Source organism: Aedes albopictus, chromosome 3 (genome assembly GCF_035046485.1).
Source record: "Aedes albopictus strain Foshan chromosome 3, AalbF5, whole genome shotgun sequence".
NCBI classification, from domain to species: Eukaryota; Metazoa; Arthropoda; class Insecta; order Diptera; family Culicidae; genus Aedes; species Aedes albopictus.
The window spans coordinates 169,272,928-169,290,892 of NC_085138.1; the positions used below are offsets into that span (position 1 = coordinate 169,272,928).

At 43.6% G+C, this 17,965-nt stretch overlaps 2 protein-coding genes and 1 long non-coding RNA gene across 7 annotated transcripts in view; 2 read left to right on the top strand and 1 right to left on the bottom strand.

The window, feature by feature from the left end:
• Window positions 1–17,965, top strand: part of LOC109402790 (box A-binding factor) — a 116,252-nt gene that overhangs the window by 48,982 nt on the left and 49,305 nt on the right. The window lies entirely within an intron of this gene.
• Window positions 10,173–17,104, top strand: LOC115257078 (uncharacterized). Its single transcript, XM_062860764.1, has 3 exons — window positions 10,173–12,536; window positions 12,613–12,698; window positions 12,774–17,104. Exon 3 carries the CDS (start codon window positions 13,044–13,046, stop codon window positions 16,920–16,922), a length of 3,879 nt encoding a protein of 1,292 aa, XP_062716748.1. The 5' UTR covers window positions 10,173–12,536; window positions 12,613–12,698; window positions 12,774–13,043; the 3' UTR covers window positions 16,923–17,104.
• LOC109410341 (uncharacterized) lies at window positions 12,444–12,780 on the bottom strand. The gene is made up of 2 exons (XR_003892941.2): window positions 12,597–12,780; window positions 12,444–12,544 (listed from the first exon to the last, which is right to left on the bottom strand). It is a non-coding gene; the product is annotated as an uncharacterized LOC109410341 (long non-coding RNA).

The following is a 17,965-nucleotide window of genomic DNA, read 5'->3' on the forward strand; positions in this document are numbered from 1 at the left end:
GTTCGCACTACTGTTTATTACATTTGATATCAATTGAATATCAGTTGGAAAAGAATATAAAATTCCTCTTCAATATTAATGGAACTGGAACTTCACTGCAATTCGTTATTGATAATGTTTTGATTTCAAAATAAGAATAAAAAATAAGTGTCCTCCCGTCACCCAGATTCGATACCAGAACCTTGAGAGTTTTGATCATCTGTTCTATCACTACACTATTCCACATCAGTTAGAGAGGTACGAATAAAAGTAAAATACTTTCTACCAGCTGTCATCTATATTTACTTCCATGCCTAAAGCAGTCGTTACCAAATCTACAGCTTTTCACTTTGGATCGTATTGCTTTGTACAGTAGTGCAAATCAAAGTGATTTTCAGTAGATTTCGTTGGCTCTCAAATCAACACTGACAGCATTGTGATCTCAAAGGAAAAGCATTTCTGATCATGTTGATTGGGACATTGAATAGTTAAGGGATTTTTCCTTTACATCGAGCGTGCAGAATTGTTACCGTGTGGTGATATTTTCTTTAAGTCATCATCTAAAAAAAAACAAAACGCTTTATTGATGGACCCCTCGTTGCTTAGAGCAACAACTATTTCTATTGACCCTTCGATTTTTGTCAATTATGGAGTCAATCAAGCTGTTATAACTAGAAAGTATCTTCAAAAACCCTCTCAAAACGAAATGTTGTTGCAAAAAGGAACGGACTTCCGACTTACCTTTATTTTTGTGCAGGTGTGTATGCAATGTAGGCGTAAACTTTGGTGCTGTTGTGCGTCGATTACGGTGTGCATGAACATGTATGAGGAAAACGTGACATGTTTAACAAAACTGCACACAAATTTCAATCGGAGAAAAAGACACCCCTATTTTTATTTTTGAATTGTTGTGTAAAAGTGACTCAGCTTTTTTTAAAGACACGGACACGTTCAATGCTTCCAGTGAGCTTTTTCGCTCTTTGAAGGAAGTAGGGGAACGAAGCCCAAAATGCCAAGATGGGGTAAAATGGCACAACTCATAAAATCATTCCTCAATGTGATTTGACCATGACTATTGGTAAATGATGTCAAGATATGTTTACATAAAGCATTCCTCTTGAAGCTAGGTCGCCATACCCATGGAAAATCTATCGATTTCCCAATGAAAACTGGCAACTTCCGGTTTTTCGTGCATGCAATTACGGTATTCTGATGATTTCATTACCAGCCAAGTGTTTCCATGCAGATTGAGACACACGTGGAGGCGCATGGTTGTTGATGTCTACACTTTTCATGTTAGGGATCATTCAAATATGACGACCATCGTTTAGCGGGGGGAGGGGTGACACTCCATGTATCGAGTACACGAAAAAAGCGGAGCAAACGGAGTCAGAAATGCCCGAAAAATGATGGACGTAATTTTTGAACGATTTCATGGCGACCCCATGGCAGATGGCCTTTTTGCACCACTTCCGTTTTACGAACCAGTTTTTAAAATCGATAAAAATCTATGAAAATGCATTAGTTTAGTGAATATTTTTGCTGAAGTATCGAGCAAATATTGCCTAGTTGCTGTTAACACTTTGAAAGCCTAGTAAATGAGGCTATTTATCATTGAAAACGATGAAAGTTTGAAAAATAGCATCTTATCCCACTTGACCCTACGACACTAGACAACGGACTAGCATGCAACACCCAGTGGCACAGCCGAAAACTTTTCCTGACGGCAGCGGTGGAAATCGCACCCACGCTCCTCAGCACGATGCGACTAAGAGCTTGGTGACACTAGCCGCACGACCACGGAGCCGCACAAGCTTTCGAATGATCTCAAACTTTTGAAAATCTGTGGTTGCGAACATTGTGAAATAAGGACTGTATCGTTAATTATGAGTACACCTTTGAGGCTCTGTATTAAAAAGACTATGACTTATTTTGACAACTGCTATGTGTCTAGTCTATGTGTTGCTAACGTTGTAAACAAACGATAACGTTGATATCAAACGATAGTGTGGCATCGTGGTCATGCGGCTAGTGTCACCAAGCATTTAGTCGCATCGTGCTTAGGAGCGTGGGTTCGATTCCCGCCGCAACTGTCAGGAAAAGTTTTCGGATGCGCCACTGGGCGTTGCTCACTGGAAGTACTAAACGTGTCCGTGTCTTTAACCTTCATTAAAAGTTAAAGTTTTTCCTCAAGCGGAACAATGCGAGGGTTTACGGAAGAGAAGCGAAAATCGACTGTGACCAGGTACTGCAATGAAAAATGATTGTCGCTAAGAAAATTAGCAAAAGTTGAATGTGATAGGGTTTTTGTTGTCCAAAATGCTATCAAACGATTCAGGAATGCATAACAACCTGAAAGACTCACTCAGACGCGGCAAAAAAACAGGTGTGCCCAAGTCAAATTTGGGCAGCAAAATTTTCAACAATCGTTAAAGGAAAATAGGAGGCACGGTGTGTCTGGTGGACAACATTAATTTAAAAAAATCGGTATCGCTAAGACACCCACCAAACGAAAGCTGAGGGTCCCCCTTTCATTTGAGACTTAAAAAAGAAAGTTCTATCGGCGGGTCTAGAACAATTTTTTTTTTGAAAAAAATATGATATTTTTTCATTTTTTTCGAAGAACACATTTATGACAAAACACTGTTTTTCCATTGCAAGCATGACGATATATTTTTTTATATTATGTTTATTATTCTTCACATAAAAGCACAATAGTCCCATGTGAATAGGAAATCCATCAGATGACAGTTTTGTGTTTATGGACAGTGTGGTGAAAGTACTAGAACAATGAGTATAAAATCGAGTTATATGCTGTTCCTTTGAATTCCAATCTAGATTCCAATAATGTGTTTGCATCCTATGACAGATGCGTATACGTCTTTAGGGTCTTTTATTTGACTGGCACAAGCAGGTAACCAATCGACCACCTTTACAGCATATACCGTCATTTGGTTCTTCAGATTTGTGCTCTTGAAATTTCGGGGTGGTGACTTCGTCATATATTCTCCTCAAACAGCTTCTCAACTTCAATGCGCGTCTGGTACTCAAGACACATGTTTTCTTTCATCTTCTTCTTTGCGAAACATCCCTACAGGGACAAAGCCTACTTCTTAGCTTGTTCTATGAGCACTGTAGGAGATGTAATAATAATAAATGAAATTGTTCGATTTGTTTGAAATTTTCTTATTTTATCTCCTACAAGCACTTTCACAGTTTTTAACTAAAAACTTCTTTTACAAATTACTATTTTGCATGTGTATAGCGTGTGACTTGCACGAAAATACTGGATGCTCATTTAAGTCGAGGAAATTTCCTTCACGACCTGGACTGACCGGGAATCGAACCCGTCATCCTCAGCATGGTTGTGATGGGTACTCACGCCTTTGCAGCTGTGGCTTTATGGGCACTTTTCGTTATCAAAAACAAATCGTCGGTGAAAAAAATCGGTCACTCGTTGACGCCGGTTTCCATCTGGATGGTAGTTCATGAATATTTGAGAGCATCATCTGATCAGCCTGATGTCTGGGTTTTGCCCGCAAATACTCAACAACCTCAGCAACTTTATGAGAAGTCTGAATGATGTTCAACAAGTTTCAATCTTGGTTTCAATGTACTTCAGCTTTAGTGCAAACAAGCTGCTTGCCTTTGATCATCTTCCTGTAGCATTTAGAACACCACTGCAACGAGCAATTTCTTTCTGCGTCATAGGTAGTAGCGCTAGATCTGCCACGTTTGCCCTTTATGAGAAGTTGTAGTTCTTGCAGCACTACATATTTCACAAACAAGGGCCACAACTCCATGTAGAAGGTTTCAAATAATATGTAAGCTCATAGAGAGTAAATCTAATGGGGATATTCGCCACCATTGAATGAGATGAATTTAAATGAGCAAGTTCGAACTTTTTTTGTGGGGTAGTACTAACTGCTATCTCTGATATCTTTCAGAAAAAAAGTTTTCATAATATCAACAACCTGCAAGTAGAAACAAGAACTAGCTAAGACATTTTCAATCCGTTCTGATTAATATGTATGTGCTCAGACATATGTACTTTAATGTAAAACAAGTGTATATGTCAATAAAGCTGTAGAATTGAATGAAATGTTGCTAACTCGTCTATAATGCCATGATGCTAGCAGAAGATGTGGAGCGGACCTGGTTTGATGGTTAGAACACTTGACTATCACGCCGAGGATCTGGGATCGAGTCCCACTCCCGATAAACGATTTAAATTGCATCATCAAAAAACTTTCAGTTTTCCGAAACGGATTACCTTCCAAATGTTGTGCCCCCTTACCCGAGCTACTTGGATATACACTCCCGTTCAAAAGTTTGGGGTCACCCCCTCAAAAACATGTCATTTTTTTAGGCCCATATCTCCGCCAATTTGCGTCCGATTTCAAAACCCAAGGTTTTATTCAAAAGATAATAAGTCAAAGAAACTTTAAACATGATTTAAAAGAAACTTTTTCAAAAAAAATTGTATGTAAACTTAAGGCGAAACTGGAAGCATTTCCTCATTTTTTTGGTTTTTGATTTTTAATAAAATAACGAAGCAATATTTTCAAAATCGGTTTTCGTACACATGTAGAGTATGGATCAAGGTATCTCCTGAATTTTTCCCTGGTGGAAAAAGTTTTTCGTTTTTGCAGAAACCATTTTTTTGTGCAATTTTGTTTAAAAATGGTTTCTGCAAAAACGAAAAACTTTTTCCACCAGGGAAAAATTCAGGAGATGCCTTGATCCATACTCTACATGTGTACGAAAACCGATTTTGAAAATATTGCTTCGTTATTTTATTAAAAATCAAAAACCAAAAAGTGAGGAAATGGATCCAGTTTCGCCTTAACCCAAAGTTGCCAAATTTTCTAAAAAATGAATATAAACTTACAGCAGTGTCGCTGGAAGTCGGGTCGACCAAATTTTAAGATGAGAGCGGTATTATGACCCATTTTATATTGGCTTTCAACTGATTTTTACAGAACTCAGCTAAAAAATCTAGAAAAATAGTTATTAAGTAAATTAATCCTTGATGTCATTGACCAAAAGTTTGGGGTCACCCCTCAAAATGATGTATCGGCCAAAAGTTTGGGGTCACTATGGTAAAACATGGAAAAGTGATTTGTTGATATCTTTGTCATCTTTCATTCAATTTTAATTCTTCTTGGCTTATTTGAAACAAAATGAATGATACTTACTGCATAGACATTGAACCACACATATTTGTTGAATTTTATATACTAAAACTTAACGTAAAGTTGCCTCATTTTTTGAAGCGTGGTAAAATGTGCTAACTTTACATAACATTTTTATATACAAAAATCGTTAAATACGTTAAGTTAAAGACATCAAACGTAAATTTAGTTAATTATCTTTGAAATGAGCCAAAAATAATTAAAATTGAACTATAGATGACGAAGATATCACCAAATCACTTTTCCATGTTTTACGGAAGTGACCCCAAACTTTTGGCCGATACATCATATTGAGGGGTGACCCCAAACTTTTGGTCGATGACATCAAGGATTAATTTACTTAATAACTTTTTTTCTAGATTTTTTAGCTAAGTTCTGTAAAAAGCAGTTGAAAGCTAATAGAAAATGGGTCATATTACCGCTCTCATCTTGAAATTTGGTCGACCTAACTTCCAGCGACACTGCCGTGAGTTTATATTCATTTTTTAGAAAATTTGGCAACTTTGGGTTAAGTTTACATACAATTTTTTTTGAAAAAGTTTCTTTTAAATCATGTTCAAAGTTTCTTTGACTTATTATCTTTTGAATGAAACCTAGGGTTTTGAAATCGGACGCAAATTGGCGGAGATATGGGCCTAAAAAATTGACATGTTTTTGAGGGGGTGACCCCAAACTTTTGAAAAGGGAGTGTATGTTCTATTTTTGTTGACATTACTCGGCCTACTTTGATCGTAAAGCTGTTAAATCATAAGACACTGTCAATAAAAAATAAGAAAATTGCAGCCGCAATAACTACTTCCACATGTATAAAAGGCGAAGTTTATTTGTACATATGCCCAGATACTGCTGAAATTCTATTCAACTGCCTTAAATATTTTTTGCACTTTATGTCTAAGCAATATTTTGTAAGGGAAATTTTTAATTTTTGATTTGACCCGTTTACTCTTTTAAAATGACACGTTACTAATGGGCGACCTAACACAAGCACATTTGGCTACACTCAAGGTTGAAAAAAGAAAAAAACACAAGTCTCAAAGATAGTGATATTTGAAAAAAAAAGGGTTCTAGACCCGCCGATAGAACTTTCTCCATTTAGTCTCAAATGAAAGAGGGGACCTTCAGCTTTCGTTTGGTGGGTGTTTTAGCGATACCGATTTTTTTAAATTAATTTTGTGCTACCAGACACACCGTGGAGGTATCCATAAGAGATTGCGCAAAAAAGTGTGGAAGGACTGTTTGTATGGTTCAGCGTGCCAAGGAGCGTAATTCCCTGAAGATTTTCCCAAAAACAGAAATGTCCAAAACGCAGTCAAATTCTGTCGGATTATCTGACAACTCGGGCTTGGAAACTGTACGACGATGTTTTGAGCATGAGCATTGGTGACCGCACACTTCGTAGTTGCTACTCCGTGATTGACCTGAGCTAGCGAAATTGCACAGAGAACCAATTGGTTGGGGCTTGGGATTTGCCACTATCCTCAATGTACACTTTTCGAGAGCTCAAACTTTTTTGGGTCAATAACGGCGCTGGCCACGTCCTTACGGTCTACCGGGGAAGGGAAGGAATGTTAGTTCGACAACTGTTGCTACTAGAGGTTGTATGTACTACTGGACCCTCCACAGTTGTCACGGGAAGGAGTTTTGTTAGTAGGGAGGGATTGATAGTTACATAGATCAGGGATACACTTTGGTAAGTGATGCGATCCATGCAACAGTACAGTATACACACAAATGTGTCACCTCACAATTTGGAAGAATGGTGAGACCATGAAAATTTTAAATGAAAATTTATGGAATGAAAAATATTTTGCGTCACCTCGCAATTGAGAGGACTGGTGAACCAATATGCTACTTGCCATTGAATCGGTATTTTGAAACAAAATATTGTGCCGACACTGACAGTGACGGACCGCACAAACTTAGGCAAAATACTGACACATAACTATGGATCAAATCAATGTGGCCAGCACCGTAAGGTGCCGAACTGTACAAAAATGTAGGAGATTTTTTTTAAACACAAATTTAATTGAAAAATTTGGCCGACACTTGAAGTGACGAACTTTGCAGTTGTCGTTGAGTAAATATCTGAAGGATGATTTTAAACTAACAGATAAATTTACTGCATCTTTCAAAGAAAAACAAGAGCTTGTTCACCGATCATCAATCATTCATTCGAGCACCCGTCGACCTATCGCTAAAACGATACAATCATGCGACACTATTTCTCGACACTCGCATGTACAACAAAGAACATCACACTACTGAACACCAAACACCCGCGCATCTATTGTTTTGATTTTCACTCGAGACAATAGCGAACGCGATCGATTATGCTGCCATACTCACCCCTTTCAGGAGCGATGCATGCACAGCAAAGAACAACACAATACTGAACACCAAACACCCGCGCATCTATTGTTTTGATTTTCACTCGAGACAATAGCGAACGCGATCGATTATGCTGCCATACTCACCCCTTTCAGGAGCGATGCATGCACAGCAAAGAACAACACAATACTGAACACCAAACACCCGCGCATCTATTGTTTTGATTTTCACTCGAGACAATAGCGAACGCGATCGATTATGCTGAGATACTCACCCCATACAGGAGCGATGCATGCACAGCAAAGAACAACACATTACGGAACACTAAACACCCGCGCATCCATTGTTTTGATTTTCACTCGAAACAATAGCAAACGCGATCTATTATGCTGAGATACTCACCCCATACAGGAGCGATGCATGCACATCAAAGAACAACACAATACTGAACACTAAACACCCGCGCATTTATTGTTTTGATTTTCACTCGAGACAATAGCGAACGCGATCGATTATGCTGAGATACTCACCCCATACAGGAGCGATGCATGCACAGCAAAGAACAACACAATACTGAACACTTAACACCCGCGCATCTATTGTTTTGATTTTCACTCGAGACAATAGCGAACGCGATCGATTATGCTGCCATACTCACCCCTTTCAGGAGCGATGCATGCACAGCAAAGAACAACACAATACTGAACACCAAACACCCGCGCATCTATTGTTTTGATTTTCACTCGAGACAATAGCGAACGCGATCGATTATGCTGAGATACTCACCCCATACAGGAGCGATGCATGCACAGCAAAGAACAACACAATACTGAACACCAAACACCCGCGCATCTATTGTTTTGATTTTCACTCGAGACAATAGCGAACGCGATCGATTATGCTGAGATACTCACCCCATACAGGAGCGATGCATGCACAGCAAAGAACAACACAATACTGAACACTTAACACCCGCGCATCTATTGTTTTGATTTTCACTCGAGACAATAGCGAACGCGATCGATTATGCTGCCATACTCACCCCTTTCAGGAGCGATGCATGCACAGCAAAGAACAACACAATACTGAACACCAAACACCCGCGCATCTATTGTTTTGATTTTCACTCGAGACAATAGCGAACGCGATCGATTATGCTGAGATACTCACCCCTTTCAGGAGCGATGCATGCACAGCAAAGAACAACACAATACTGAACACCAAACACCCGCGCATCTATTGTTTTGATTTTCACTCGAGACAATAGCGAACGCGATCGATTATGCTGAGCATTGGAAACTGTACGACGATGTTTTGAGCAAAAATTACATGTGCAAAATCATGGATAATGAAACGAATGTCAAATTGGACTGCAAGGCACTTCCAGGGGCACAGTTTCTCACTGTGAAGCGTGGCACGGATGTTCCGAATTAGGAGAAATCGTTTTTTTTGTGAAAAAAAATGGAAAAATGTGTAGGTTTGGCAAGCAATTTGTCAATGTGGTATGAAATCGTCACCTTTCTTCACCGTCCCAAGTAAGAATGTCAAAATACACTGGAAGGAATGTCTCCAGAAACTTATTCTTATTCTTATCTGAAAGCACAAAGGTCACTATGCGCGTGACACCTTTGACTGGTATGAAGAAAACAACGTTCAATTTGTGGAAAAGGCAATGAATCCTATAAATTGCCCGCAAATAAGGCCCGTTGAGAAATAGTGAGCTTTAATGAAAAGGAAACTACAGAAAAAGGATAGAGGAGCAGAGGACGTCACCAAATTCAAGAAAAACTGGGTCAACTCATGCAAAACCATTGTGGGAATGGTTGTCCAATATCTTTTGAAGAACACCAAGAAGAAAGTGCGAGAGGTGGCAAGATCCACGAAAAATTAAATATACAATGATGTCATGGTCTTTTATGATGGTCAATAAACAATGTTATTGAATTTAATTTACAAAATAAATAAAACATTTTCAAATACAGGAATTTTCAAGTGTACTCGTAATTAACGATACAGTCCTTATATTAGACGAAATTACAAAACCACATTTTGTAGTAAATTCATTAAGTTCAAAAGGCTTGGTTTAAAAAATTGATATAAAATTTTGAACAAGTTATTCAGATCTTCAACGAAAAATGCGGTAGAAACTAGAAAACTGTTATGATTTAAGCTCGATCTCTAAACACTAGAATCCACTGCAATAAAAAATACTAAAAAATCGTAAATCTGATAATTTATCAAAAAAAAAGTGCTTGAGAAATTTCACAGTTTTCACAGTTTTTCTTGAAGTGAATGTCGGGCCCAATTATTGTGAAATTTAGACTAGAATCGTTGCAGTTATTTACTGCTACGATTAGTTCGATTAGTACGAAATAACATACAGGGGGTGGCCAAAATGTTAGGGATAGGCAACTTTTTTTCTCTCACAAAAAAGTTCTACATGCTGTAATTTTGCATAGTTCAAAAATTCTCTAATTTTGACTGTTTGTCAACCTATTATATGTGCATTATTGGTACAAATTTGAGCTCGATTGGTTAATCTTTCTCGAAGCTAGAACCATTTTCGTAAAACACTATTTTTAAACAACTTATTTTTGAACTGTCATATCTTGGAAACCAGTGAATTGAATGAAATTTTGAACGTTGTTTGAAGTGTTTTACCAGAACGGTTCTAACTTCGTGAAAGATTGACCAATCGAGCTAAAATTTGTATCAATGATGCAGACATAATAGGTTAACAAACAGTTAAATTTGAGAATTTTTGATGCACTCTATGAAAGTTACAGCATGTTGATCTTTACAATTAAGAAAGCTCGTGCAGATGAAAACTGATTTGGATGTAAGGCCCAACTAGACGCAGAAAACTTGAATTTAATTGTTGAATGTGAATGTTGAATGGTATGGGAAAAGTATTTTTTCAGTAGATAGAACCTTTGTTAGAGCTCAAAGTTGAATCACTTCTATAAATAATCGAAATAAAATTCGTATTATGTAACCCATATTCATACCATACATGACTAACTGTCATGAGTTCATTAAATGTAATACCTAGCGTGCTATAGTAGTGTATCCAGTTTCATTTTCCGAAGCCAGGTTGAGGCACCACAGCGACAGAGAATGACTTGCATAGTCCCCAGAATACGACTTCATGCAGTTCGTTCGCGCCAGTTAGTAATACGGCATCAAACTCGCTGCTCTCGAATTTGTCACACTGGAAAGCGAACCAATTTTTATGAACCATTAGGGCTGCAATAAAATCCAACACCTTAGGTCAGCAAGTTGACGACGGCCCCGGTTTGGGACGACCGACCACGGCACGGACGGGAGGCTCGTCGTAGAGTTTATTTATTTTGATTTGCCTTGGTGTGTTTGAATTATGAACGCATCGAGCATCCAGCAGAGGACAAGGCGATGTTGGGTTCGAAATACAGTGATAGACACGATACTAATACAACTGTCCCCATGGGTCCAAAATGTCTTAATTTTGATAAAACTTTAGAGCTGTCTGAAAAGAATAAGATTTTTAGACGCTAATTTAGTAATTTATCAGAAGTGGTTTTCGAATTTTGTCCGCCACTGTACATATGTGTATAGCATAATGCGACACGCGGCTTCTTCCTGGAAAATAGAGCAAGCGTAGGGCATGCGAGGCCGGATTTGTTCTACTCGCTTGGCGGTTTTGTGGTTAACTGTTTAGTACGACACGTTATAATAGTTGACGCTTTGTGTAGCTGATCCGTGCAGCCACGAATGTTTATTTTTCGAGAGTCGTGTTCAGGTATGTGATTTTGTCGCTGGACGTTGGTTGAAAGCCTTACGACCCAGTGGAGTTTTCTGTTGAAGTGGAATAAGGTCGAAAATGATCCACTTTTCACGCCAAATGACGATGAACGTGTTTCCATATTATCGATTATTCTTATATTTGAGTTATGAAGCCATGCTCCAAGACAATTATTTACATTCCCTTCGGGTTCTGAAATTATTCCCAACATCAAAGTCAATCACCATCTCTATTCATCATTGTACTGATAATAAATGTTAAAATAAAAATAAATTACCATCTGAGTACACTTTGATTCGGCCCGTACATTTACAGCAACAGCAATAAAAAAATCTCATACGCTTGTTGACGGCTCGGATCATCCCAAGCGTAACGAGAAAACGTGCCATGTACTGAAACCAGAGTGTTCAGAACAAGCAAAGAAAAAAAAAATCTTCCTGGCGGCAGGCAATTACGAGAACTAAGAAAAATCCAAAGATTCCGATTGCTTTCTCGAAGAAATCAAAACAAAATCGAATCTCGAAAACGGGAACCATCAGCATCATCTCCGAGCTGAGCTCCGAGTTGAGGAGATTGAGACATCGAAGGTCACGGTACGGTGAACGCTGCTGGGCCGCCGCCAGCAGCAGCAACAGCCAGAATGATCTTCCAGCAGAGCCAGAGGTCAACTCCGGGACCGAGCGGTTGATTATCAGCATCAGAACGACATGAGTCTGGCGGACAGCACGGTGGTTATGTGGTGCTTATCAGAACCATGTTTTCATGCGCTGTTGTTGACGATCTTGACTTCAGAGATGGGTGATTGAGTTTTCGAACCTTCAGCATGAGATGGGATGCTTGATGTTGATTTATAATGTTGAAACTTAATATGCCAGCCATAGTATCTAGCTAGATAAACTAATGAGCATGATTATTGTTACAACGCCGCAAGGATATAAGTTTTTGTAGTTTTCGGGACCGGTCTAAAACATGTACCGGTCTAGCCGCAACATAACCACCGCAGCATGACAGCTTGCGTGTGGTGGTAGTAGTAGTGTGATAGGCAATGAGCGAGAAGGTAAATAAAAACCATATGATGATGATGGGAATGACGATGATTATGACGGTAGGCGCGGTAGGCAGATATTTCGCCATTGCAGTAAATAGATAAGGCAAATTAGTTGAGTTGTGCAAAGGTGCGTTATTTTATTGAAATTGTAGTGAATTCGGGGCGAGAATACTTCCAAAAATCGGTTGTAATTATCAGCAATACGGTAAGAACCTGAAAAGAAATTAATTAGTGTTGACCGTGAAATGTTTGTGTGAATACTCACCAAGATTATTTCGTAGCTGTTGCCAATCCGATCCGTGACAGATACCTGGGAATCACCGGTAATAGGAATAGGAAAGGTGTCCACATTCCGGCGACATTCGCTGTAAGTAATTACACGTAGATAGTAGCAGAAACGGTTTGAGTGTTTATTTATCATTTACTATCTACCGTACTACAGATTCACACTAAATCAAGTTAGGGTAACTGCACCCATTATCATCCCAAGATAGAATTGGAAACCACTTCTTGTGAGTATTTGTACTAGAATAGATTAAGAATGTTAATTGAATGATTAAATAAATTGCAGTTTTAAGCGTTGCTACAAAATCTGAGCCGCTCTAAAAATTTTGGTTTCCCTTCGGGAACATTCTTAAAAAAGAAGTGACACCCGCGAAGTGATTCCCGCGTAGTGAAAAGTGTCAAGTGAGGAGTGAAAACCTGCAGCAAGATGGCTTCCGATGCAGAATCCACCCACGATCAAACCATCATGGACCTGACGGCGACTCCGTGCGCCATCTGTGGCCCGTCTACGCGCGACGAAGTGATGGTCGGCTGTGACGGATGCGCGGAATGGTTCCACATCCGTTGCGTGGGCATCGAGGAGGGCAAACTGCCGAAGAAGTGGTACTGCCAAAGCAAGGCCTGCCAGGAGAAGGCCCAGGAGTACCATCAGAAGCAGAAGGACGCCAAGAAGCAGGCTCGCACCCGGAAAAACGGCAACGAGTCTGACAAATCCAGCGTCAGCTCTCGCCTAGCTTCGTCTAGCGTGGAGGCGAAGGTGCGAGCGCTAGAGGAGAAACAGAAGCGACAGTACGAGGAGATGGAAGCGGAGCTGCTGCTGCAGAAAAAGGAAAGGGAGATGCAGCGTGCGTTCGAGCAGCGAAAAATGGAATTGGAGCTGCAGATGCGCGCTGAGGAACAAGAGGAGCAAAGAGCTTGGCAAGCGGAAATGCTCCAGAAGAAGAAGGAACAGATTCGGCAGATGAAGGCGGACCAAGACTCGTTCGAGCTGCAGATGGCAGCCATGGATAAGGAGTTGGCGGAACTGTCGGCTCAAAAATCCAAACCGGAGCCGAAAGTAGTCGCGGGTGCTTCAAAAGCGGGCCATTCCGGCAAAGTCGACAAAAATGTGTTGAAGCTGAGCAAGGCGAACGTGAGGAAGCTAGCGCAAAGCTACGAAAGCTCCGAAGAGGATGAGGAGGACGACGATTCCGGTGATTCGGATCTGCAGAGCCAGAGTTCGGACTCGTCGATGGAGCGCAAGGCGAAACTGAAGAAGTACAAGAAAGTGGGAAGTGTCAGCCAAGACGGGCTGGGGCAGCAGCAGACCGGACCGACGAAGGCCCAGCTGGCCGCGAGGAAGGGGTTGACATATAAACTCCCAAAATTCTCCGGCAAACCAGCGCAGTGGCCATTGTTTTTCGCGGCCTACAAAGCGTCCAATGAGGCCTGTGGTTACATGAACCACGAGAACCTGATGCGACTTCAGGAAGCGCTGGAAGGTGACGCTCTGGAACTGGTATCTGGGCAGTTACTGCTTCCCGAATCCATCCCGCAGGTCATCGAGAAGCTGCGCCGACACTTCGGCCGCCCGGAACAACTGCTCCAAAGCCTGTTGGACAAAGTGAACCGGCTGGAACCTCCGAGGGCGGACAATTTGAGGAGCTTTGTTCCATTCGGAAATACGGTGGAGCAACTCTGTGGCCATCTGGAGGCCGCGGATCTGAAGCAGCACCTTATAAACCCGCTGTTGATCAAAAGCCTTGTCGCCAAGCTACCAGATCGAGAGAAGCGGGAGTGGGTCCATTACCGGAGGAGTCGCGGCGAAACAACCTTGCGAACGCTGACGGATTTCTTAATGGACATCGTCGCAGACGCCTGCGAAGCCAACGTAGATGTCGAGTTCGTGCCCTCTCCGCCGTCGAAAGGAATTCCACCATCCAGAAAAAGGATGCCGAAGGAGAAAGGTGGACTATACAGCCACAGCGAAGCCAGCGGATCGGCCGCCAACGCCGGCGAGGAAAAGGTTTTGAAGCCCTGCAAACAATGTAGGAGGACGGATCATCGGCTACGACACTGCGGCGAGTTTAAGAATCTGCGGTATGCGGATCGGCTGAGGCTGGTGAACCGGGAGAAGCTGTGCCACGTGTGTCTGAATGAACATGGAGGGCAGTGCAAATTCAAAATTCGCTGCAACATCGGTGACTGTCGAGACTTCCACAATCCGCTGATGCATCCGGTCGGAAACACGGTCGGGCTCAGTGCACACATCCGGACAAACTGCACGGTATTGTTCCGGATCGTTCCGGTACAGCTGCACTACGGTGGAAAAACGGTGTCAGTGCTGGCGTTCCTGGACGAAGGTGCTTCCGTCACACTGGTGGAGAAAAAGCTCGCCGACCGTCTGGGCGCGGTCGGAGTACAAGAGCGATTGACCATCCGGTGGACGGGAAACATGTCGAGGGTGGAGGATTCCCGAAGATTGAGCCTATGGGCGTCGGGAACAGGCGCAGCCGCCGGCAAGATGCGGTTGCACACGGTGCACACTGTGGGAAAGTTGATGCTGCCGCACCAAAAGTTGGATTCGCAGGAGCTTGCCGCACAGCACGAACATATGCGAGGGCTGCCCATTGAGTCGTACGACGGACAGCCGCAGTTGCTGATTGGGGCGAACAACATCCACTCGTTCGCGCCGATAGAAGCGAAGGTGGGTACGCCCATGGAACCAATAGCGGTTCGCACTAAATTGGGATGGACGGTGTATGGGCCGCGGCAAACAACCTCGGCGGCGGCCGGTAATTATCTCGGCTACCACCAGCAGATTACCAACGAGGACCTGCACGAGCTGCTAAAAAGTCATTACGCGCTGGAAGAGTCAGTGGTGGCAATCCCGCAGGAAACAGCAGAGGAGAAACGCGCCCGGGAAATACTGGAGCGAACCACCAAACGCGTCGGTGACCGTTTCGAAACCGGACTGCTGTGGAAAACGGACGATCCACGATTCCCGGACAGCTACCCGATGGCGGTGCGCAGAATGAAGCAGTTGGAGAAGCGACTCGACAAGAATCCGAAGCTGAAGGAGAACGTCTGCAAGCAGATCGACGAGTACCAGCAGAAGGGGTACGCACATCTCGCTACCGCCGAAGAACTGGCCGGTACTCCTGCCGACCAAACGTGGTACCTGCCGATCAACGTCGTTCAAAATCCCAAGAAGCCCGAGAAGATTCGTCTAGTCTGGGACGCGGCGGCGGCCGTGCAAGGAGTATCCCTAAACTCACAGCTGCTGTCAGGGCCGGACATGCTCGTCCCACTCATCAAAGTGCTCTGCGGGTTTCGTGAATGGCGGATTGCCTTCGGTGGAGACTTGAAAGAGATGTTCCACCAGCTGCAGATTCGCTCCGAGGACAAGCAAAAACAACGTTTCGTCTTCCGAAAAGATCCGGAAGAACCGCCACAAATCTACGTCATGGATGTGGCGACATTTGGGTCGACAAGCTCTCCCTGCTCGGCTCAATACGTGAAGAACCGGAACGCCGAAGAGTTCGCCGCTCAGTATCCTGAAGCGTCGGTGGCCATAATACGTCGGCATTACGTCGATGACTACTTCGACAGCGTCGACACCGAAGAGGAGGCAGTGAGGCTGGCGCAGGAAGTCCGGCTCGTCCACAAAAAAGGCGGGTTCGAAATCCGAAACTGGGTGTCCAACTCGCCGGGAGTTCTACGGAGCCTGGGAGAAGCGAAGCTGGCGACGCCGGTGCATTTCGGCCGAGACAAGCAGACGGCCAATGAGAGAGTCTTGGGAGTGATCTGGGATCCGAACACGGACCAGTTTGCGTTTTCCACGACGCACCGCGAGGGGTTAATGCCACACCTGTACGAGGGAAAGCGACCGACGAAAAGACTAGTCGCCAGTTGTGTGATGGGATTCTTCGATCCGCTCGGATTGCTGTCGCCGTTCACCATCCACGGCAAGATCATCATCCAGCATCTGTGGCGGTCCAAGTGCGACTGGGACGAGGAAATCGATCCCAATTCCTGGGAGCTGTGGAAGCGGTGGACGAGTTTGTTACCGGAGGTCGAAGCTATCCGGATTCCACGTTGCTATCTTGGCGACGCTAGATCCATCGAAGTCAATTCGTTGGAACTCCACATCTTCACCGATGCCAGCGAACACGGATACGGCTGCGTAGCATATCTGCGAGCAGTCATCGACGGGAACGTCCACTGCAGCCTGATGATGTCCAGGGCTAAAGTGGCACCGGTCAAACGGCAATCGATTCCCCGTCTGGAGTTGATGGGCGCGGTGATGGGGGCCAGGATGAACTAAGCCGTTTTGGACACGCACTCCTATCAAATCAACCGCACCGTTTTCTGGACAGACTCGCGCACCGTATGCAGTTGGATCAATGCCGATCAACATCGGTACAAGCAATTCGTCGCCTTCCGGGTCGGCGAGATACAAGAGTTGACGAGGGTAGCGGACTGGCGATGGATTCCGACCAAACTAAATATCGCCGATGGGCTGACGAAGTGGGGACAAGGTCCGCCGTTGCAGAGCGACGGAGAATGGTTCAACGGACCAGCGTTCCTGTACCGGCCGCAAGAGCAGTGGCCAACCCAAGAAGCGTCCATTGAGGAGACTGACGAGGAAGCCAGAGGTATCGTGTTGTTCCACGGAGCGATCGACGTCAACCCGATTTCCCGTTGGACGAAGTTGCTGAGGGTGACAGCGAGTGTGGTGCGCTTCATCGACAACTGCCGGCGAAAATGTAGAGGAGAGCCGATAGTGACCTCGTGGGCTACGGCAAAACAGCGGCAGCTAAACCAACACGTTGCGGCCAACTATCCATCGGTGAAAGCCCCACTGGGCCAAGAAGAGCTTCGACGGGCGGAGACAATCCTATGGCGTCAAGCACAGTGGGACAGTTTCCCGGACGAAATGAGTGCGCTCACAAACAATCTGGAGCGCCAGCCGGGCGGCCCAATATCGGTAGTCAAGAAATGCAGTCCGATCTTCAAGAGTTCGCCGGTGCTGGACGATGAAGGTGTGCTGCGGATGGACGGGCGGCTCGCGAACGCGGATGAGACCTCTTTCGACAAAAGGCATCCTATAATCCTGTCCCGGTCACATGAAGTAACGCAAAAGCTGATCCAGTACTATCACGAGCAGTTCGGACATGCCAATTCGGAGACCGTGTTCAACGAGATGCGGCAGCGGTTCCAGATACCGAAAATGCGACCGGCGATACAGCAGGTTGTGAGCAAGTGCGTCTGGTGCAAGGTGAACAAGTGCCGGCCGCTTTCTCCGAGGATGGCTCCACTTCCAGTGGAACGAGTAACGTCCCACCTTCGGCCATTCAGCTCCGTGGG

Excerpts from the sequence above, each read along its gene's own strand:
- LOC115257078 (XM_062860764.1), top strand. The coding sequence starts at position 13,044 with ATGGCTTCCGATGCAGAATCCACCCACGATCAAACCATCATGGACCTG.